The sequence below is a fragment of the Heterodontus francisci genome, chromosome 41, assembly GCF_036365525.1.
Source record: "Heterodontus francisci isolate sHetFra1 chromosome 41, sHetFra1.hap1, whole genome shotgun sequence".
Lineage (NCBI taxonomy): Eukaryota > Metazoa > Chordata > Chondrichthyes > Heterodontiformes > Heterodontidae > Heterodontus > Heterodontus francisci.
In genome coordinates, this window is record NC_090411.1 from 30,506,902 (window position 1) to 30,529,448 (window position 22,547).

At 43.9% G+C, this 22,547-nt stretch overlaps 1 protein-coding gene across 1 annotated transcript; it reads left to right on the plus strand.

The window, feature by feature from the left end:
* The first annotated feature begins 4,774 nt into the window (after positions 1 to 4,774).
* ruvbl2 (RuvB-like AAA ATPase 2) lies at positions 4,775 to 21,722 on the plus strand. Its single transcript, XM_068019691.1, has 15 exons — positions 4,775 to 4,849; positions 6,052 to 6,106; positions 6,654 to 6,709; positions 8,115 to 8,256; positions 9,133 to 9,262; positions 10,408 to 10,474; positions 12,522 to 12,628; positions 15,112 to 15,205; positions 15,727 to 15,850; positions 17,331 to 17,425; positions 17,603 to 17,721; positions 18,171 to 18,290; positions 19,964 to 20,093; positions 20,569 to 20,683; positions 21,544 to 21,722. The coding sequence occupies exons 1-15, from the start codon at positions 4,841 to 4,843 to the stop codon at positions 21,567 to 21,569; spliced, it is 1,389 nt and encodes a 462-aa protein (XP_067875792.1). The 5' UTR covers positions 4,775 to 4,840; the 3' UTR covers positions 21,570 to 21,722.
* Positions 21,723 to 22,547: the final 825 nt, after the last annotated feature.

The following is a 22,547-nucleotide window of genomic DNA, read 5'->3' on the forward strand; positions in this document are numbered from 1 at the left end:
CCTAATCCTTCGACAATCACCCCATGGGAACAGCTTTTCTTTGTCGATCTTACCTAAACCTGTCACAATCTTGCACACCTCTATCAAATCTCCCCTCAATTTCCTTTGCTCCAAGGAGAACAGCACCAGCTTCTCCAGCCTAAGCTGTGTGCCAGCCTTTTCTGTTTCAATCTGAGAACACATGAAATCATTTCTTCAGTACAGACTTTACTTACTGTGTGGGGCGTGGAATCGCTCTATCAGCGAAGCCCCGGTATCGTACTGTGGATCAGTCTCAGGAAATAGGCACTCTCCTCCTCCAAGTTGTCGCAGGCCCCTCCTTGACATGCTGAGCACACATGACATCATATAGAACCTGACATCTCCCTGCTGACCCATGATGGGGGAGGGATCCAGGAACAGTGACACACAAAACAAGAAGGACCAGAGTGCTGAGGGGCTGTCGGAGAGAGCCGGCCCACTCTTTAACAAACTACTTGTTCAGTTAAAGTCTCTTTTTTCTTTGCCAGGTAATTCAAAAAACTGAGAAGGTGACTGGAGAGGTAGCAGGATCACAGGAGACTTTCAGCTGAAGTTGTTGACATCGCACAAGCTCATTTCATGTATAATCCCCTTGGACAAAAACGTTTCTCAGCCCGCTGGCCCCCGCTACAACACGAGTCAAAGTCCCGCAGGTTACAAGCCAGTTTCGAAGCTGCTGCAACGTCGGATCTCCTGTTGCTTTTAAGTCGAATGCAGCCCATTCCCCTGCTGCTCTATCTGCTGAACGTATAAAATTTGAATTGAAAAATAAGATTTTAAATTATGTATAAATCGCTGTTGGAACATAATGGAAAGGGGAAAAGGAGAGACCTGTATTCATCCAGCGTCTTTCATAACCACAGGACATGCCAAAGGGTTTGACACCCAATGATGTACTTTGCAAGTGCTGGCCAGCGCACAGCAAGATCCCACAAACGACGTGATACTGACCATTTAATCTGTTTTAGCGATGTTTGGCAGAGGGATGGATATTGCCCAGGACACCAGGAGTACTCCCCTGCTCCTCTTCAAAATAGTAGCTGTGGGATCTTTTATGTCCACCTGAGAGTGCAAGCAGGGCCTCAGTTTAATGTCTCATCTGAAAGACGGCACCTCCGACAGTGCGGCACTCTCTCGGTACTGGTACCGACGTGTCAGCCTAGGTTTGTGCTCAAGTCTCCAGCATGGGACTTCACTCAGAGGTGAAAGTGCTACCAAATGAGGCATGTCTGACACCTAAATTATGCAGGTGTTGGACCATTGTAGGAAGCATTGGAGAGACGTCCCTGTTTATCCCCACCCTCCCCATTGTCCTGGGCTGGAGCCTGTTGCAGAAAAGGTGCACATTGCTGTACCCAGCCACCAGGAGGCACCAGCCTCCCTGAACGGAGGCTGAGGAAAGCAAGACTCCATTCTGTGCCCATCTGCCCCACCCCCACCCCCATGACAACCCAGGAGTTTCTCTTAAAAGACGGCTGTCTGGCTACCAGTCTCCAGCAGTGCCTCGCTGAGAAGCTGCAGAGAACAGGAGGCCGGAACTGATCACAGACCGACCTGTCACTCCCTCCCCACATCAAATCCCGACACTGAGGCACAACAAATGCCATGGCAACACTACCCCTGGAGACGCTGATGTCGGCTTGTTTGTGCAGTTAGGCCATGTGACTAATCTGTGTAATAGCTTGGGTCTTGACAGCATTAACTCTTTAAGACCCATATTTGTCCTGTTCACAGTTACTCAATAGAAGGAACTAACTTTTATCAGTCTCCTGATTTGACATCAATACCTTCAACTGGGATTTGGATGAAAGAACTTGGGCCTGGGCCTTATTACATTAGGGAAATGTAAATAATGAGATTTATAATGTCACATGGTTAAGGCTGAGGCAGATTGCAGATTCATTTTACTTTCAAAGTGAGATACATCAAACTCGGCAATTTTGTGATCCTTTATATTGAAAATTTGCCTCCCCTGCTCTGCCCCAATGCATTGACCCCTCACTAGGGCACAGTTCCAATGGTGAGTCTAGACATTAATGGGCAAGATATTCAAATGGACAGGTGACATTTCCATCATGATCCCATATACAGAAATGGGCATTATCAGAGGTCATAGAGTTATAGAGTTATAGAGCACAGAAACAGTCCCTTCGGCCCATCGTGTCTGTGCCAGCCATCAAGCACCTATCTATTCTAATCCCATTTTCCAGCACTTGGCCCGTAGCCTTGTATGCTATGGCATTTCAAGTGCTCATCTAAATACTTCTTAAATGTTGTGAGGGTTCCTGCCTCTACCACCCCTTCAGGCAGTGTGTTCCAGATTCCAACCACCCTCTGGGTGAAAACTTTTTTCCTCAAATCCCCTCTAAACCTCCTGCCCCTTACCTTTAATCTATGCCCCCTGGTTATTGATCCCTCTGCTAAGGGAAAAAGTTTCTTCCTATCTATCCCATCAATGCCCCTCATAATTTTGTATGTGCAAAGGTGAGTGTAACTGGAGGTTTTCCAGTAGTCGAATGAGGTGTGGCTCTGTAATTATGAAGTGTTATAGCTCTTGCTTCCGTGACTTGTTCTCACTTGTCACTGTACATATCACCTTTTTAAGCTTTGCATAAACTCTCAACTTCTCCATTAGCTCTTGGCCAACAGGGTGTTATTTTCCTATGCGTGAACCCTGGGTAGTTCGCAGATTTACTGAACTCATCATTGTTGAATGGGGGTCCATTGTCAGTTCTTTGTTCTTTGAGGGATTCCAAACAATGCGAAGATCTGGTCAAGCTTTGGAGTGACAGCTTTCGTTGAAGTTGACAAGACGCTGGCTCATTTTACCCTCCTGAATTCTGTGCTAGGTGATTAATTCTAATCTATGGGATGAGGGATTTTCGCGACAAGGTTAGGTTGGAGATGCTAAAGTTGTTCTCCTTGGAGCAAAGGAGCTTGAGGGGGAGATTTGATAGAAGATGTTCAGGATTATGGCAGGTTTAGATAAGGTACACAAGTAAAAGCTGATGCCATTAGCTGATTGTACAAGGACTAACGGATACAGATTTAAGGTTTTGGACAAGAAATACAATGAGGATGTGAGGAAGAACTTTTTTACACCGCAAATAAAGATGACCTGGAACTCACTACCCACGAGGATGGTGAAAGTGGAAATGTTCAATGGTTTCAAAAGGAAATTGGATGGACACTTGAGGGAAATAAACTTGCAGGGCTATGGGGATAGAGTGGGGGAATGGGACTGACTGGATTGCTCTGCCTGGACTCTCGATGGGCTGAATGGCCTTCTTTTATATCGTTATGACTCTAAAGAAAGAAAGAGAGAGAGAGTAAATAAATAAATTTATAGAGAACTTCCTATGCTCTCAGTGTGTCCCAAAGCACCACACAGGCAATGAATGGCTTGTGAAATGTATGCAATGTTGTTATGTAGGAAACGCAGCAGCCAAATCACACAATCCAACCTTCCACAAACAGCAAATGAAATAAACGTGGTTGAGGAATGAATATTGACCCAGGACAATGGGACAATTCCCTGCTCTTCTTTGGAACAGTACCATGGGATCATTCACCTGATTAGATTAACATCTCATCTGAAAGACGGCACCTCAGAGAGTGCAGCACTCCCTCAGCACCACACTGGTCCAGTATCCATGAAGACTATTATTTAAAACCAGGGTGGCACAGTGGTTAGCAGCACAGCCTCACAGCTCCAGCGACCTGGGTTCAGTTCTGGGTACTGCCTGTGTGGAGTTTGCAAGTTCTCCCTGTGACTGTGTGGGTTTTCGCCAGGTGCTCTGGTTTCCTCCCACAGCCAAAGACTTACAGGTTGATAGGTAAATTGGCCATTATAAATTACCCCTAGTATAGGTGGTCGGCACAGACTCGGTGGGCCGAAGGGCCTGTTTCAGTGCTGTATCTCCAAAATAAATAAAATAGAAAGAAGCAAAGCTCTGTGGATACTGGGAATCTGAAATCGAAAACAGAAAATGCTGGAGAATACTCCACAGATCAGGCAGCATCTGTGGAGAGAGAAACAGAGTTAATGTTTCAGGTCAACTACATGTATCAGTGCTATTATTGGACACTTGTTATAATGCTTTAATGTTCTTGTCTGGTGGACACTGTGGGACCATGTCACCTCCATTAAAATAGGCCTGATCTCCAAATTGTTGCTAGCCTGAATCCCCTTTACATGGAATATATATTACATCGACTGGTCTGTGCCAGGGTTTATGCTCCACACCAGCATCCTCTTCATCTAGCCCCATTAAACATTATACTGTTATATTCAATATACACGTATATTCAAGACTCAAACTGATAGATTTTTGGACTCTAAGGGAATCAAGGGATTTGGGGGTCAGTCAGGAAAGTGTTCAGGTCAAAGAGACATGATCTTATTGAACGGTGGAGCAGGCTGGAGGGCCCATATGGCTGACTTGCTCCTATTTCATATCTTCTTAAATGGAGTTGAGATACAGATCAGCCATGATCCAATTGAATGATAGGGTAGGCTCCAGGGGTCTGAATATCTCCTATTTCTTATGTTCTGTCAGTTCTGTACTGCAATATCCCCAAGCCTCTATTATAAGAATTCTCCGTCAAATTTACTGCACTATTGAAAAACATATCAAATCCTCCCCATCAAATGTGTTGGAAATCAGAAGGTGGTAGTTAGGGGGAGTGGGACCATTTAGACCAGAGCGGAATCGTGGTTTGGCGCGCCAGCTTCCGGGTCGGGTCGGAGTGGAGTGGCGGGTGCAACCGGAAGTGGTGTGCGCAGCTGGGTCCGCTGTTAGAAACCGGCGGCTGCAGCATGGCAACGGTGAGAGGGAACGGCGGGTGGGGAAGAGGGGAAGGCAGCAGCCGAACCCCGGGGGAGGGGGAATTAACAATACAAATAAATCATCGTTAAATGATAGAAATACGTCGGCGGAGGGAGCGTGCGCGGCGGCGGCAGAATGTTCCAGATCCCGGTCTCCGGGGTTCTCATAGAGTTATACAGCACAGAAACAGGCCCTTCGGAGCTTCCTCCCGGCCCCCAACCCTGGAAGGGGTCAAAGACACTCCGGCCTCCTGCTCCCCATTCAGCAGCCCCTTCCATTCCCCGCCCCCCTATTGTTAGGGGTTGGTGTGCTTCCTACCATGGCTGAATGGCCCCTCTTTTGTTTAAACAGAACCTCCCCACCACCACCACCACCACCACCACCACCACCAATGGATGAATAGCTGCTTGTTAAATATCCCCCCTTTGTTTGAACAGACCCATCCCCATGGCTGAATAGTCATTTACAGTGCAGGAGGCAATTCGGTCCATCAAGACCATGCCGGCTCTCCACAGAGCTATTCAGTCAGCCCCGCTCGATCCCTGTAGCTCTCTTAAGTCTGTTTCTTTCAAGTGGCTGTCCAATTTCCTTTTCAGCCTCTTTGTTTGAATATCTTCCCTTTCTTTATTTGACTTGTGCCCTGAATGAGCCCCCATACTCACTTAGGGGAGTGGGGCAGCAGGGAGTGCCATTCCCACTTCCCTCAAACGAAGTGATCGGCAGAAGTGTTGCCACTGGAAGCAACGGCCTGTATTGTGGTATTAGCTGAGACTGAAAAATCAAACTGCAATTATAGGACACAGACACTGTTGGTGACAGAAAAAGGGTGTTAAAAACTACAGTTCAAATTTCAAGGAAGGATGTTTATGGATGCAAAAATAAAAGCAAAATACTGCGGATGCTGGAAATCTGAAACAAAAACAAGAAATGCTGGATTCACTCAGCAGGTCTGGCAGCATCTGTGGAAAGAGAAGTTGTTCCGAAGAAGGGTCACTGACCCGAAACGTTAACTCTGCTTCTCTTTCCACAGATGCTGCCAGACCTGCTGAGTGAATCCAGCATTTCTTGTTTCTGTTTATGGATGCAATGGTTTTGTGTTTTATTTCATGACATACTTGTTGAAGAACAACACCATTTGAGTTCACTTTGTGTTATGGTTAAAACTTGTTGATGCATTGTATGGATTTATTTTGTTTTTCAGACCACCACAACGAAGGTTCCTGAAGTGAGGGATGTCACCAGAATGGAGAGAATTGGTAGGTTTTTTAATTTTAAAAAAAGCATGTTCGTTGTTTATTGTTTTCTTTCCTCCAGCATTGAAGTACAGACACCCATCCGCAGTACTCAGCTGAAAGCCTTGGTTTACCTGTGAACCTAGACAGTGAATGTCAGTGAGCTGTGCACTCAGGCAGGGCACCTGACACTCAGCGGTGTCCTCCTGACATTGACAAACATTGGATAGCTATCGGGGAAAAGAGTCCTGCTTAATTTTTACCCTCGCTAGAGGTATTGAGGCCAAATAAACCTCCCCGACTTCTACCCTGCCAGGAATTGGCACAAAATTCTAATCTGGGGCCATCTTGTCCCTGGTTCACTGCCACATCAAGCATTGTTTTTAGCCAGTGGTGAGGCAACTCTTGATCTGTTTTAAATCAAATTCCATTCCAGACGAGTCATCTGTGCGCGCAGCAGCGTCACATGGTCACGGTCAACATCAAAAACTCCCTGAATGTAAAATTAGTGTCAGGACTGGGAATTGAACTTAATGATGTGAAATAAATGGTATCTTTCTACTTTCCACAGGTGCCCATTCGCACATCCGTGGCTTGGGACTTGATGATGCCTTGGAACCCCGACAGGTATAGACTTGGGCAGTACAACGGCATTATGTAGTTGGACTTGGGACTGGAGGGAATTACGTAATTTGTAGCAGTATCAGAGATTACAGGAGTTTGATATGGCGTTAGGTCCTCAAACTAGATCACCACCAAAACATTTTCTCTGCACATTTCTTTCCTGATGGCTCATGTTGGGTACAGTTCCATCTGTACTGTACCTCTTGTAAATGGCCATTCTTTGAGCAGGGAGTGTTTCAGACAGCCTACTCAACTATTGGCCTCATTGTCAAAACCTAATGTTTATATATAGTTACTTTCCAGTAGAGGCCTACTGTTTAACCCTGATGCATTGAGGCCTAACAGCACAGAATGAGGATTGACCCTGGGGCTTGTCTCTGTGGAATATCAACCACTGAGCCATCGATCCTCATTGTCCTACTGTATTGTTTAAGCAAGTTGTATTGCTAGGAAGAGTTACTTACGTCAGATCAGGTAGGAGTCCTGTGCGAAATAAGTTTAGCAATCTCGATCCAGTTCCTGGTGGATGTTGACACCCAGTTTGTCAGTCTCATTCAGTGAGACGATAGGATGGCAGCTGTAGGAAACAAGAAAATGTCACACCGCTATATGATGTGTTGCCATGAGGTTGTGGCACAGTCGGAAGAGTTTTACTGTGCATTTAACCATGCTGTATCTGACTGGGGAATGCTTGATGCTGACCCTGGATACTTCAAATTGAAAGTGTCCTATACCTCAGTATTAATCCTTCGCCTTGGTGAGCATAAAGGAGAAGAGATATTTGCCTTTTCTTTTAAAAGAGCATCAGTGCAAATGATCAATGGGTAGGATGTGCCCATTGGCATTGCTCAAAGAGCATATTATCAAATTGGAGTTCTCGGACCCGACAGGGTCTGTGAGGGAGACTCTGCAAGATCACCAAATTTCTATCTGTCATATTTGACTTGTTGACCTGTTATTTCAGTAGCTGCATAAAAGCATTTTCTGTAATAGCACTATTTTCTTTTCAGTAGCTGAAACTGTCTTTAGAGAGCTAAGACCAAGAATGTGCCTGTATTCAAAGAGGTCCCACATACAAAAGTTTGAAACCACTACTGTTGAGTCACCTTTGAAACATAAGGTGTACAAATGAAAATTGAGAGTTACCAGTCAGTGTACAGATCCTTGAGAAGGGCATTGCGAGACTCTGGTCAAGGTGCAGACATCTCCCTGAGGGTGGGGACTCAAAATCCTGAGTGTACAGTTATGTCCCAGAGGGAGTGACCTAAGAGCCTGCAGTTGGTGTACTGATATCTTTTTTTTTGCCTGAAACATTCAGACTCATTTTGTGACCCAAAACATAAGTCTTTCCCATTTTGTGTGCTGTGAATGTCTCCCTTTCTGAGATAATGGCTGTTCTCTCACTCAGGTCTCGCAGGGAATGGTGGGACAACTGAGTGCTCGCCGTGCTGCTGGAGTCATTCTCGAGATGATCAAGGAGGGAAAGATTGCTGGGAGAGCAATTCTCATTGCTGGCCAGCCTGGAACAGGAAAAACTGCTATTGCGATGGGTATAGATACTTTTCCAATAATATTAAAGGACTGCTGTGATGCTGGAAGCAACTTAATTTGTTTTTGAAGTTGTTAAAAAAACTGACATTAGGAAAATTTCAAAAGGAAACTTGCATTGATAAGAGTACCTTATCACATCTCAGAAACATCTCAAAAGACTTCACATAGGAAGTCACATTTGGGGCGGCACAGTGGTTAGCGCCGCAGCCTCACATCTCCAGCAACCTGGGTTCAGTTCTGGGTACTGTCTGTGTGGAGTTTGCAAATTCTCCCTGTGACCGCGTGGGTTTCCGCCGGGTGCTCTGGTTTCCTCCCACAGCCAAAGACTTGCAGGTTGATAGATAAATTGACCATTGTAAATTGCCCCTAGTGCAGGTAGATGGTAGGAGATTAATGTAGGATTAGTATAAATGGGTGGTTGTTGGTCGGCACAGACTTGGTGGGCCGAAGGGCCTGTTTCAGTGCTGTATCTCTATCTATCTATCTATCTCTATATTCCTTTGAAATGTAATCCTTGTAACAAAAATGCAGCTAAGGGAGATCATTCAGTCCAGTTAGCTCTTCTTTCCATATAAACATACAGTCTCTTCAGAACTGTATGTAACTACCTCTTAAATGATTTCAGAGTTTGCACCCACTTTACCTGGAGATCATTCTGTATGAAGAAGTGCTTCCTGACATCAGTCCTGAACTCTCCTTTTACCGATTTGTGCCTCTATGTCCCAGATATGGTTTAGCTTCAAATAATGCACAGGATTAATCTTTTCACTTAGTGTCTTGCATAATTCTAGAATATCCATCTGAAGTGTTACGATGTCGGCTTGTCAGACAGGTTATTTTTTGTTTATAATTGAAAATGTATTCTGTTTCTGCAGGTATGGCTCAAGCTCTAGGGCAGGATACTCCATTCACAGCTATTGCTGGCAGTGAAATCTTCTCCTTGGAAATGAGCAAAACAGAAGCGCTAACGCAGGCTTTCCGCCGGTCCATGGGGGTCCGCATAAAGTAAGTACAGCCTGCCTCGTTTGTTGCAGTCATTTATTTAATTTAACGTTGACACTAACCAGCCTTCCCCCTCTCCATTGCAGCCTTTGTTGTTACCCCACTTTATTAATGTTACTAAAGTTATTGTTCCTTTGCACTTTCCTCTCTTGCCCCTAAGCTATAAATGTACTGTCCTATACTCTCCTCCTGTTCCCTGCCCCCTTACTGTATTGAAATTAAGATTTGCTAGGCAACACCTAGTAACTGCACATCCTTTTATTTTTGTCAACCTTGATGATCTGCACTATTTTTCTCTGGAGAAAGTTTAATGTTTCAACTCTGCTCTGTAATATAATCTTTCTAAACTTTGTAACATTTTGACATGTTTTTAGAACCATGTGAATCCGATTAATTGGAGAAGAGGTGGGGTAGGCAGATATAAAATGTGTTAATGGTCAGAACCAGAAATAACACTTTTGGATATCAAGTTACGATGTTGCGAGGCATAATTATGTTCAGGAGGCGGAGATTTAATTTCAGTAATATTCTCATTCCGACTGGTTGTGAATTAGGATTAATGTTTAATAATTATATTTGTGTAGTAATGTTGGAGGATATGACGAAGAGGAAGAGATTGGCTCTTTCCTCGTCTGTCCATTCTTAAAAACTACAGGGTTGATCTTCAGCATTGGGGCTTCGAGTTTAGCAGGGTGGAAGCCTTTATCACAGAATTGGACAGTGTTCATTGTCCTCTCTGTATCGATCTTTGTGACGAGGACTTATGCTCCAGCAGTCTCTTACAGCTTGGCACCAAAAAGGAAAATCTACCCTTGAGACTGAAAGAATGTTGTAATATCTTGGACAATAAGATATATGTCCTCACCCATACTTTAATGCATATTAATAGGGGAGGGAGATAGGTGCTGCAGAAGTAGATGAAGACCAGATTTTGGAATACAATAAATCAGGATAATTTTCAGGACAAATTGAATTTCCCTCAGAGTACATTAGTGATGCTGTTGGTATAGGTACAGAGATCAGGAACTTATAAGGTGATAGAAGTGTGCAGCTCTGATTGTCTGACAGAAAACTTTATAACAGGAAAATCTAATTTGCCAACTCAGGGTAAATTTATTTTAGCAAGAATTTTTTTTCCCCAAAAACAGAGAGGAAACTGAAATTATAGAAGGAGAAGTTGTGGAAATTCAGATTGACAGACCAGCCACTGGCACGGTAAGATCAGACTGGTGTGAGTTGGAGAAATATCTTTGTGTCGTCTTTTTTTTTGTTGCAACATTCTTAAACTGAAATTTCTATTTAAAGCATTCTTCTTATTTCTTTATCAGTCTGAAATGGGGACAGCAAGCTGTCCAATGGTGCAATTCACCTTCATGCCTTGGGGCAAGGAAGGGGAAAATCAGTCAGGGTCACACTCCTGTTCGCCATCAAGTGAACATTGGTGGAATGATCTTTTACCGCAAAGCCTTACATTATTGAAGAGCAGGCTGACACTCACTGTTGCAGCACATACACGAAGAATGGTTATATTGGTGGAGCTACTGGAAGGTGGCTGGCATCCCAGAACCATGCCCAGAAAAGAGTCACCATTTTTAAGGGAGGAGAGACAGAAGTAATAAACAAAACAGAGCTAAAGTAGAACAAAAAACAACATTCTTAGCAATAATATCCAAGGGCATACCCCATGCAATAAGTGGCATTTAACAGCATCCTCCACGATTTGAAATTATTGAGATAAAAGTCACTGGTCATCCAGCATGGAGGGCGAAATCAACAGGGCCAGGAGTTCTGATCCAGAGGTGCCAGTGAGTCCTATGGAATATGGGGATATTGAGGGAAGGTGGAGTTGAGGTGGAAGATCATCCGTTTATTTTTCTATGTTTCTAGTTCTCTGCCACGGAAAGCAGTTGAGGCCAAATCATTAAATATAATCAAGAAAGAGTCAGATATAGTTCTTAGGGCTAATGGGATCAAGGGATACGGGGAGAAAGCGGGAACAGGTTACTGAGTTTGGATGATCAGTCATGATCGTATTGAATGGCGGAGTAGGCTCGAAGGGCCACATGGCCTCCTCTCAGCTCCCAGTTCTTATGTTCTAACAATTCCAAATTGTCCATAAAAAACCAGACTAGACCGCACCCTGAAGAAGCCAGTGAACCCCATGGGATCTGAGACAGGAGCTAGCCTTCAACTAACAAATGCCCAAAACTCTTGATGGGTCACTCCTGCAGGTTGTATAAGCAGACTAAGAACATGTAAGAGAGGAAAGCACCTTTAAAAAGTAGAGAAATCTTTAAAATATATTTTTAGCTTGGCAAATTTGATGGTAGCATTGAAGTATTAGTCTCGGCAGTGCCTTATCAAGGAGCATGATCCTTTTTTAATGAGTTGAGATTTAACTGAATGGGGAATAGATTGTGCAGTTGCCCTTTTTAGTTCTGGGGACTTCATTTAGATCCTGCCTGGACAAGTGGGAAATAAGTTTCCCTTGCCTGCTAATTAGAATCATAGAATGGTTATAGTACAGTGGAGGCCATTTGGTCCATCAAGCCCATGCCTGTTCTCTGCACATGAAATCCAGCAAGTCCCTCCCTACCCTTTCCCCATAGCCCTGCAATTATTTTCCCTTCATATCCTTATCTAATTCCATTTTGAAAACCTCCACTGAATCTGCCACCACCACTCTTTCAGGCAGTACATTCCAGATCCTAACCATGCGCTACGTATAGTTTTTCCTCATGTTGCCTTTGGTTCTTTTGCCAATCACCTTAAAATTGGTGTCCTCTGGTTCTCGACTCTCCTGCCAATGGGAACAGTTTCTTCCTATCTACTGTGTCTAGACTCCTCATGATTTTGAACACCTCTATCAAATCTCTCAACCTCTGCTGTCAGGAGAACAACCCCAGCTTCTTCAGTCTCCACGTAATGAAGTAATTGTATGAATCATAAGTGAAGTCCATTTGACTGAGTCTTGAGGTAGTTCCAAGCGGGTGTGAATCTATAATAAAAGTTGGCAATCACGCCAAGGACGCAGTGGGAAATGGAGGTCACGCTAGTGAGCAGGGGATGCTCTTCTGAGGTTGGGGCTAATGCAGTTTGTGGGACAAGAGTACTTAGTGTTTTCCTGACATCAAACCATGCTGACCCCAACCTGGAAATGGTGTCCCTGGGTGCAAGCAATGAAGAGATTCATGTTCCCAACACGGACATAATTCATCTAGATTGGCAATAAGCATAATTATGTGTAATTTTCTTCTCATAGGGTGCAAAAGTTGGAAAGCTAACCCTGAAAACAACAGAGATGGAGACAATTTACGACTTGGGAATGAAAATGATCGAGTGTTTGACGAAAGAGAAAGTGCAGGCTGGGTAGGTAGCTAGTGTTTAAATGACAAGAGAATGAATGTGGATATTGACCAAACTGCACTGTGGTTCCTGCCTACCCGCTTGCTCCCTTTTAAACCTCCTCCTGTTGTCCACAATTTCTCTCCCAACCCCCTATCCAAGTAACAGCAATATTTAAGATGAAAATCGGCCCGTGGAGTTATTACAGTTACTTTATTTTAAATTTCTCTCTTTCAGAGTTCCATGAGAAAGTTCTGCAGGAGTATCAAGGTTGGAACTTCATGAAAGTGCCCCTTTTCCCCTCCCTAAGAGGAGGCACCTGGTTTCTGCTTGCCATCTGCCTTGAGAGCTATTTTGTTTTTAGCACATGCAATACCTGTTTTGTCCCCTTTTTTAGGCTTTGCCAGGTTATGCATCTCCAGAAGCTGGGCATGCTGCTGGCATGTTTTGGTCATAGCCCCTGTGCAGGCCCTTCTCTAACAGGCATGCAACAGAAGCCTGGTGATCACTTTGATTTTCAGTTTCCACAGGGATGCAACTGTGGCTAAGAATTTTAGCTCCCTCAGTGGCTCAGTAAGCTTTACCAAGCCTGTGGCTGAGCCACAAAGTTCAGTTTAGTCCCAGGTTTGATTTCCACTTTGACTTGAATTGGTTGATCTGAGTCAGGGGACAGCTGAGACGCGATAAATAGCCTCAACATCAATAAGTTGAAGGTCGAGGGAGGGTGGTATTGGGAGTCAGCCACCAATCTCACTCTCGATAGCTAACTAGTGACTCCCTACTCTGAGTTTGTGGATGTTGGATGAAGGTGGGTTCGGGCTTGGCCCACCACAGTCAAATAGCTTGCGATGCACATTGACTGAGCTCATATATAACAAATTGAGCAAGGTAAATATGTGGCACTGTACCCTGAAATGAAAATCAGTGCCTTCAGGACAAAAGAAAAATTAACAATAGGTTGGGGAAACTATTGGCAGGGAAGAGGGAAGGGACATCTCTTTAGTCTGTGGCAATTGAACGTCTCAAGTGTGCATCTTAACACAGTTTCTATTAAGCAGTTTCCTCCAAGTAATCACAGAATTGTTACAGTGCAAAAGGAGGGCATTCGGACCATTGTGTCTGTACTGGCTCTCCGAATGAGCAATTCACCAAATGCCATTTCCCCCACCTTCTCCCCGTAACCTGCACATTCTTCCTTATAACAGTCTAAGTCCCTTTTGAATGCTTCAATTGAACCTGCTTCCACCACACTCTCAGGCAGCGTATTCCAAATCTTAACCACTCGCTGCGTGAAAAAGTTTTCCTCATGTCGCTTTTGCTTCTCTTACCCATTAGTTTAAATCTGTGCCCTCTTAGTCTCGATCCTTTCACGAGTGGGAACAGTTTCTCTCTATCTACCCTGTCCAGACCCTTCATGAGTTTGAGTACCTCTATCAAATCACCTCTCAGCCTTCTCTTCTCCAAGAAAAACAGTCCCAGCTTCTCCAATCTGTCTTCCTAACTGTCGTTCGTCATCCCTGGAACCATTCTTGTGAATCTTTTCTGTACTCTGTCCAACGCCCTCACAATTTGCTGAAGTGCGGCGCCCAGAACTGGACGCAATATTCCGGCTGAGGCCGAACAAGTGTCTTATATAAGTTCAACATAACTTCCTTGTTCTTGTACTCTATGCCCCTATTAATAATGCCCAGGATACTGTATGCTTTATTAACCACACTCTCAACCTGTCCTTCTACCTTCGATGACTTATGCACCCAGGTTCCCCTGCTCCACCCCATTTAGAATTGTACCCTTTATTTTATATTGTCTCCATGTTCTTCCTACCAAAATGAACCATTTCATATTTCTCTGCTTTGAACTTCATCTGCCACCTATCCACCCATTCCATCAACTTGTCTATGTCCTTTTGCAGTTCGACACCATCCTCCTCACAGTTCACAATTCTTCCAAGTCTCCTATCATCCGCAAACTTTTAAATTGTGCTCTGTACACCAAGGTCTAGATAATTAATATATATCAGGAATAGCAAGGGTCCCAACACTGCCCCCTGGGGAATTCCACTACAAACCTTCAATCTAACCTAATCAAAGACAATGGAGGATTGTTCAACTCTTAAAGCGATGTGTGCTGTTATTATTGATAATTAGGGTCACAAGCAAACTGGCTGATGGTCATCAGTGCCAGCTATTTGTAGCTTGGGTCAAGCGTTTAAAACACACTTTCACCCATTGATCCTCATCTATAAAAGTGTTAAAAGCAACCATCTGTTTTGTAAATGTGATATAACATGTTAGCACAGCCAAAATAGAGTTACTTGGACAGACGAAAGGTGAAAATAATAGTTCAGGTTCTGTCATTGTGGGCACTCAGAAACAGTACTTCAAGTTCTATACAATTTTTCAAAAATTGCTTCACTGTATTGGATGGAACCCAAGATTTTTATCAGCTCTGTCTCTATTGCTAATGGAATAATGTAATTTTGTTTTTTCTGCTTTTTCTTTGTGTAGAGATGTGATTACCATTGATAAGGCGACAGGCAAAATTAGCAAGCTTGGACGGTCCTTCACGCGAGCTCGTGATTACGATGCCATGGGGGCCCAGGTATGTCACGTTTGGCAGACGTTGATGTGTTTTCCGTTGGATATATCTCTTAGCCTAGCCACCAGAAAATTGAGGGGCTCCTGATCACAAATACAAGTATGTAGCCTGTGAGTATTAACTATTAATGGAGGCGTTCAATGTGTGGGAGAGGGAGGGTCAATCACGCCCATTTTACAGCATGTGTTGAGTTTTCAATCAAAACCATCAGGCTCTTCCTCTTCGAGAGTTTGAGGAAAATTGGGGGGGTGCAAGTAGCTTGGTGCTCACTATCTAGTAACACCCATCCCCTACCCCCCCCTTAGAAAGTATCTGTGTGTATGTGCCAGATCATTCTCTGCTGTGATGCTGTCTGTGGTCAAATAGCCTGCTTACAATTGCTGTCTTATGCTCACTCATCCGGTTGGATGAAATGCCAGAGGGCTGCCAGCAACTGTACCCCAGGAAGTTGCGGGGGAGGGGGTGGGGGGGGGTGTAAAAAAAATTAAAAAAAGAGTTACTTGTGAAAACATTCCTTTTTACAGACAAAATTTGTGCAGTGCCCGGATGGAGAGCTTCAGAAACGGAAGGAGGTGGTTCACACAGTGACACTGCATGAGATTGACGTGATCAATAGCAGGACACAGGGATTCCTGGCTTTGTTCTCGGGTAAGACCTGCCCAGGCCTTGCAGCCCAATGAAACCAAAGGTCAACGGCAGCAAACACTGATTGTGAAAGGTTAGATAGATCAGGTGTCTAGCATGGCCCTGCCAATGCCTTAGTAGAAAAGTACATTACCCACTGTGGAGCTGAGCCCATACAGAGCTGGAAGGCCCCAAGCTCCATAGTCTGCCCTGAGTTCGCGGATCTCAGTCAGCACAGCTGTCGGGACACTGCAATTGACCTCAGAGCCCCTGGGATGAGGAGGAAGGGGGATAAATTTAGCCCAGGGTTCACAACTGATCTCTGCACATTGCCCCCACCCTGCCACTGGAAAGTTTTGTGGACTTCAGATGAGGATAGAATCAGACTCAACTTTAATGCCCTACCAAGTTCAGTATCCTGCTGACACACTTAAAATGGTCATCTCTGTCTAGACTCATATGACATTACCTCTGAAGGAGCACCTTTGAGATAGGAGAGAGAAATAGGGAAATGAAATGTGAACCTAGGATGCCCATCAGCTGCTGTGCAGTTAAAATATCCCTGTGTTGGTGTTTCATTCTGTTGTCACGGAGCAGTAAGCCATGGTCTCCTGGATAGTGAGCTCTCTGACCTGAGCATGGTATGGAGGCACTAATTGGGTCTGGGCCCTTCACAGGGAGGCAGTGGCAAATCAGAGTGGGCGGTGGGGAGGAGGCCCACTAAGCTGTTGTCCTGCGCTTCATGGAAGTTGATTATACAGTGATGTTGGTAGAGCAGTGGGAAATCGTTTATCCACCTGGTCTTTTGATTGTGGCTTGGAGCTCAGCATGAGAGAGGGAAAGAAAAATACATCAAGCTGCACCACTTTTTGTATAACCCATGTACAGAATTCCCATTGGCGTGGTAATACCGCTCCCTCAGCCTTGAGGGATATGGCTTTCACAACACAAATCATTGACTAGGTACATAGCTGTCATGCTCTGGTCATGTAATGGCCTGGGTGCAAAAACCTCACTGCTACTTTAATGCTCTTTATTTTATTTTAATTCTGTTATCTCCTGCCACCATAACCATTGTACCTGTAGGTTGAGAGACTTTGTACTGTATTTCATGAGCCCTATAGTCTAGAACAGAGGCTGTCCAAACTACAGCCTCTGAATTCTTTTCCTTCCCTCAAACCTTGGCAATCTGGGTCACAAAGCCCAGGCACATGTATCTCAGTTTTGCTCCTATTTCATGTTTGTTACTTTGTCCTGTTTTGATTTTCATGGGCCTGAAGGTTGGCATTCTTTTGGCTATTGCCTCATAAATCCTAAATCAGAACACCCAAACCTGTTGGTATCATCGACTTGAAATGTATACAAGTTGATTGGAGCATAGATTTCAGTTTTGTACATGGCCCCGAAGGCTCCATGGTATGTATCTATTGTCAATCACAAAACTAGGACAACCCTGATTTATGTGTGAAGTTTGCTTCAATCTTTTTGTGGGTCTTTTTCACAGGTGATACTGGAGAAATCAAGTCTGAAGTACGTGAGCAGATAAACGCCAAGGTGGCTGAATGGAGGGAAGAGGGAAAAGCAGAGATAATTCCTGGAGTAAGTATGTACGGATTCAGTTCTTCCTGGGAAATAGGAACCACGTGTTTGTTTTTCCCAGTATGTATCAGAGTGAAGAAATGTTCCTCAACACTGGCTTTCCTCATCGAGGGCATTGCATTTGAATTGACCCTGAAAGTACAATGTGTTTACTTGTTTTGTGCTGAACATTTCTAGGTGCTGTTTATAGATGAAGTCCACATGTTGGACATTGAGTGCTTCTCCTTCCTAAACCGAGGTTTAGAGAGTGACATGGCCCCAGTGCTGATCATGGCAACAAATCGTGGGATAACCAGGTAGGGCTACTCTCTGTAGATAAGGGCTTTCCAAACCTTTTGTCCTTGGGAGGCTGATAGATGTATTTCCTCAGGGCCACTGATAAAACCTAAAGCCAGTTCCTTTTAACCATAAGTTGTTGATGATAACAGACCTTGGTGTTCTGATTTTGGATTTATACAGCAATGAACAATGCTGCTTTGAATTGTCTTTGTTCTGTTTGGAGGTGGTTTTGTTGTGAGGGTCATGGTAGACTAGTGTACTTTATCTGAGGTCTGTGGGCTGCTTGGTGCCCATGAAACCATATCTCAGCCTAGTCAGCCTCTTCAGACAAGAAGAGAGTGGTAATAATTCATTTAAAAAGAAAGTCCACTCTTAAAATGACTGAGCTGAGAGACCTTGATGTTGTGAAAGGAAAGGAAAAGAAAAGAGAAAAAGCACGTTTTGCTTAAAGTATTTTGTTTTTCAGGATCCGTGGTACAAATTACAAAAGCCCTCATGGAATTCCGATTGACTTATTGGATCGATTGGTAATCATCTCAACATCACCCTACAACGAGAAGGAAACAAAACAGATTCTAAAGATCAGGTGAGGCGCTCAGAGTGTTGATCTCAGGAAAACTGTGCAGCAGAATAGTAGAAGGTGGGTTTGTGTTTGCTGTTGTCCAGCACTTGAACTTCCAATTGTGGCCATTTCTTAAGAGAAGTAGAAAGAGGTCCCTAGACAGAAGGAGGGGAATTCAGTCGCTGAATTAGCTTGCATCCCACATTCTTATCTTTTAGTAGTTCTGATTAAAGATGCTACAACTGGCCTCAGTGCCCCTGGATTAAGGAAAGGTCATTTGGGTAACGTACTGGAGGGCGGGTATAGTGCTAGAACTGTATCCCTGCAAGAGACAATCAGGAGATAGGAGGAAAACAATTTCACAAGTTGTTTATGTGCTGAAGGAGTTGACTGGTTCAGGAGACACTTAAACAATGTCAGTCACGCCCAATGAAATGAAGATGCTGTAGAGACAGCAGCTCAGTCTGAGGAGCAATGAAGTAGAGTTGACATCATTTTGGTGATGAAGGGAGACGGGAGGTTGGCCCAGTATTATTTTCTTTTTTTCACTTGGACTCACCTCATCGGAACAGGAGTAGTATATTCAGGCCCTTGAGCTTGTTCCGCCATTCAAGAAGATTGTGGCTAATCTATATCTTAAGTTCATTCCGAAGAAGGGTCACTGACCTGAAACGTTAACTCTACTACCCTCTCCACAATTGCTGCCAGACCTGCTGAGTATTTCCAGCATTACTTGTTTTTATCTTAAGTTCATTTACCTGCTTTAGCTCTATATCCCTTAAAATAACCTTGATTAGCAAAAATATGTCAGTCTCAGATTTCAAATTGATTAGGCCAGCGTCTAATGCTTTTTATAGGAGTGAGTGAAGAAATGTTTCCAAATTCTCTCCTGAATGGCCTGGTTTTGATTTAAGGTTTGTGTCCCCTTGTTCTAGACTTTCCCACCAGCAGAAAAAGTATCTCTCAATCCCTCTCCATCAATTCCTTTCAAAATTTCAATCAGATCACCCCTTGACCTTCTATATTCCAGGGAACATATGTATTTCCTTTTCCTGAAGAAAACTTAAAATCCAACCCTCGTCAATGGGAAGCACAAAACAAGTGACAAGATGTAGGCGAGACCTGTCACTGGATTAGTATTGCCCCTATCGCTCTGAATGGACCTGGAGGATCTTAGTATCTGTGATCATGTCAGATATTGAGCACATGTTAATTATTGATCTCTACCTCATAGTGGGGCATGGTCCTGAAAAACTGGGGAGAGAATAACATGCAGGGTGAGGATACAGAGCTTCATATGTTACCATCAGCTCCACCCTGTACAGTGGTTATAATTCAGTTCCTTCCATCTTAATTTGTAGAACAGGTTGTCTGGGAGAATTAAGCTATTAAAGCAACAAACTTTGCCCTTGACTTTCCTCAGGCTGTTGCGTATCTTGTCTCCACTCCATGTAGCCTGGTAATCCAGCTAAGGCTAGTAGTTCACCATCAGAGGTAACAGCAGGCACTGGAGTTTGTACATCTGTAAGGCAGTACATATTTTTTAAACAGAGCCACGTTTGTTCTGTGTAAACCCACAAATGAAACTACAATTGTGCTAAAATAAAGATAAATTGGCAGAGTGGGGTTAGTTTGGAATCTTTTGGCTTTTATTAGTACAGCTGACTTTCTGTTAAATGTTTCTCCCCTGTGTACAGGTGTGAAGAGGAAGATGTGGAGATGAGTGAGGATGCATACACAGTCCTAACACGGATCGGATTGGAAACGTCACTTCGGTATTCCATCCAGCTGATCACCGCTGCTAATCTCGTCTGCAGGAAGCGCAAGGTAAACAGTGAGCAGGCACACTTTCTAAAAGTTCATTTTCCACATTTTTGAATTCTTTCTTTGTGTCCTATTGTGTTCATCGAGATGAGAAATGTTAGTGCTGGGAAATGGAAGACTTTCCCTTTTGTACAGCCAGTGTCGTCATCTAGCACTCCCAGGTTAGGGAGATCTCTTCATCCGCACCCCTTTTATTGTGACATTGAATTTCACACAACATCCATTCTGTTGCCTCTCTGAAACTGCCAAAGTAGTATAGAATTAGATGCTAAGAGATTACAAAATTCATCTCAAGTGGGCTGTGCAGAATACAGAGAGAAGACTTTCATCTCAACAGCGTGGATGGACTTGATCCCAGAGGTGAAAAGAATCAGTCTCACTCGCAGCATTATCTGATCTGTTCCTCTTCCTGCTCCTCTCCCCGATTTCTCTCTCATTTTAGTTCTAGTAACTTTGTTTCCTCTTTTGTTTGCACCAGGGAACAGAGGTGCAAGTGGATGACATTAAGCGGGTTTACTCCCTCTTCCTGGATGAGTCGCGCTCAACACAGTACATGAAAGAGTACCAGGATGCCTTCATGTTCAACGAAATTAGTGAGTTCTGTCCTGCAGTGGCGGCTGCGAATTATTAATAAGTGAAATCTTTGCTGTAACTATCTCATAGGCTGTGGAGGATATTGGCAGTCACCCATCTGCTCTCAGCTGAAGTCCAGGGCATATGAAATACAGTGCTGTGCTGCAATAATGCCAAGCACATATTAATATGGGTTTGTTTTCCCCCCTCCTCAAGTTATTCATGATGTGCTAAACTCTCCTGCTGTTAGCAAGGACACCAATTGTAATTTCCTTTTGAACATTTTGCCTTTTGCATTTATTCCTGGACTGTGGGCAGCACTGACAAAGCTGACACAAAATAACCCATCATGAGTTACCCTGAGTTGGTGACGGTGGGACATCTCTTTGTATCACTGCAGACCTTGTGCTGATGGTGCTCCCACAATCAGGGGAAATCCAGGATTTTGATCATTGATGATGAAGGAACAAAAGTTTATGTCCAAGACAGGATGATGTGTGACAGGAAGCTGGTGATGTTCCCTAGTACACATGGGATGGACTCCTAACAGAATGCTCAGTCATCAAATGATATAACAAGACTGACCTAACCCTGTGCTCTGACTGCCTCAGTACACATCCTACATGGAGGTGGAATGAAGTATTTCATGAAGGGCTTCTCTGCCTGGATGTATTGCAGTAATAAAGAAATGCACCGTGGAAAAGGGTTGGACATGATATCACACTTAAGCCTGATATTGTCCTCACATCAAGGTGCTCCTGAGTGTGTGCGCGCATACACAAACCATCACCTTCTCCCCCTAGGAAACAGCTGAGGCCAGTTGAAGCTCCTCATTTTACACATTTTCACATATATCCTTTATCCTTTTATTCTTTTGCAGAAGGTGAATCGATGGATACCACTTAACCCTCGAGACAACATGAATGCCTTTAATGATTAAAAGCTTTGAAGATGTTTGTTATATTGGAGACCTGATCATTTTGTTGATTTGATGCATATTTTTGTCACATTTTAATCTTTCCTTAGTTTTTTTTGTACAATAAATTCTGAAAGATTTGAGTTTTGCATTGAAATTTACTGTAGGTTTTGCTTCTGGTAGCTTGTGCTGTGTTGGTCAGTACACTACTGTGTAGTGATGGCTGGCCTGCTGAAGAACCGTGCTTTAGTGCACAAGAGGCTACAATGTTACCTATGCTCTGGACACCAAGCCCCCAGTCTCGGTGGGTTCTCCCTTCTTGCAGCTGATGTCTTGCTGGGGCACAGTTCCATGGGCAGCCCTCCACTGCCTCTCACAAGAGGCCATTCTGCACGTGTGAACCCAGATGATGAGTCTCTCAGCTATTCAACCAAGAGAGGTGCTACCACTTCGACAGATCCTGCTCTCGCCTGACCTCTTCACGCACACAGCACCAGTAGGCCTTACTCAACGGTGATCAACAACACTGGCTGATTTTTCCTCTTCCTAGCTCAGATTTGCTGGGATCAGTTGCAGCATTGGAACTGCTGCCCCAGCCGATCTCAGTAAGCTCAACACACACCAGGGATTGTGTCTTGGACCTTGTGTTCTGTATGCTGAGCGCTGCTTTAATGGTGTAAAGCTTGATTTGATAGAACTGTATTTTTTGAACTGATTCTTTTGGGAGTCCATCCCATGTGTGTGTTGATGTAGGATATCAATTTTGACTCGCAAGGTATCCAGTAAGTTAGGCTATACTGTTTAAATAGTGTCATGCTAGGCACCCAGCTGCCAAGAATGAGACACATCAATTTTGTCACGAACATTGATTTTTAACTGTTGTTGGAGCGATTAAATGACTTGTTAAACAGATCAACCGTGGCTGGAAAAAAACATTTACATACTAACAGACATTGAAGGTGAGGAAG

What these genes read in the sequence shown, in the direction of transcription:
- ruvbl2 (XM_068019691.1), top strand. An exon ending in AAAAACTGCTATTGCGATGG is followed by an intron (nt 8,257 to 9,132) that starts GTATAGATACTT and finishes CTGTTTCTGCAG; the next exon opens with GTATGGCTCAAGCTCTAGGG. An exon ending in TCGTCTGCAGGAAGCGCAAG is followed by an intron (nt 20,094 to 20,568) that starts GTAAACAGTGAG and finishes TGTTTGCACCAG; the next exon opens with GGAACAGAGGTGCAAGTGGA.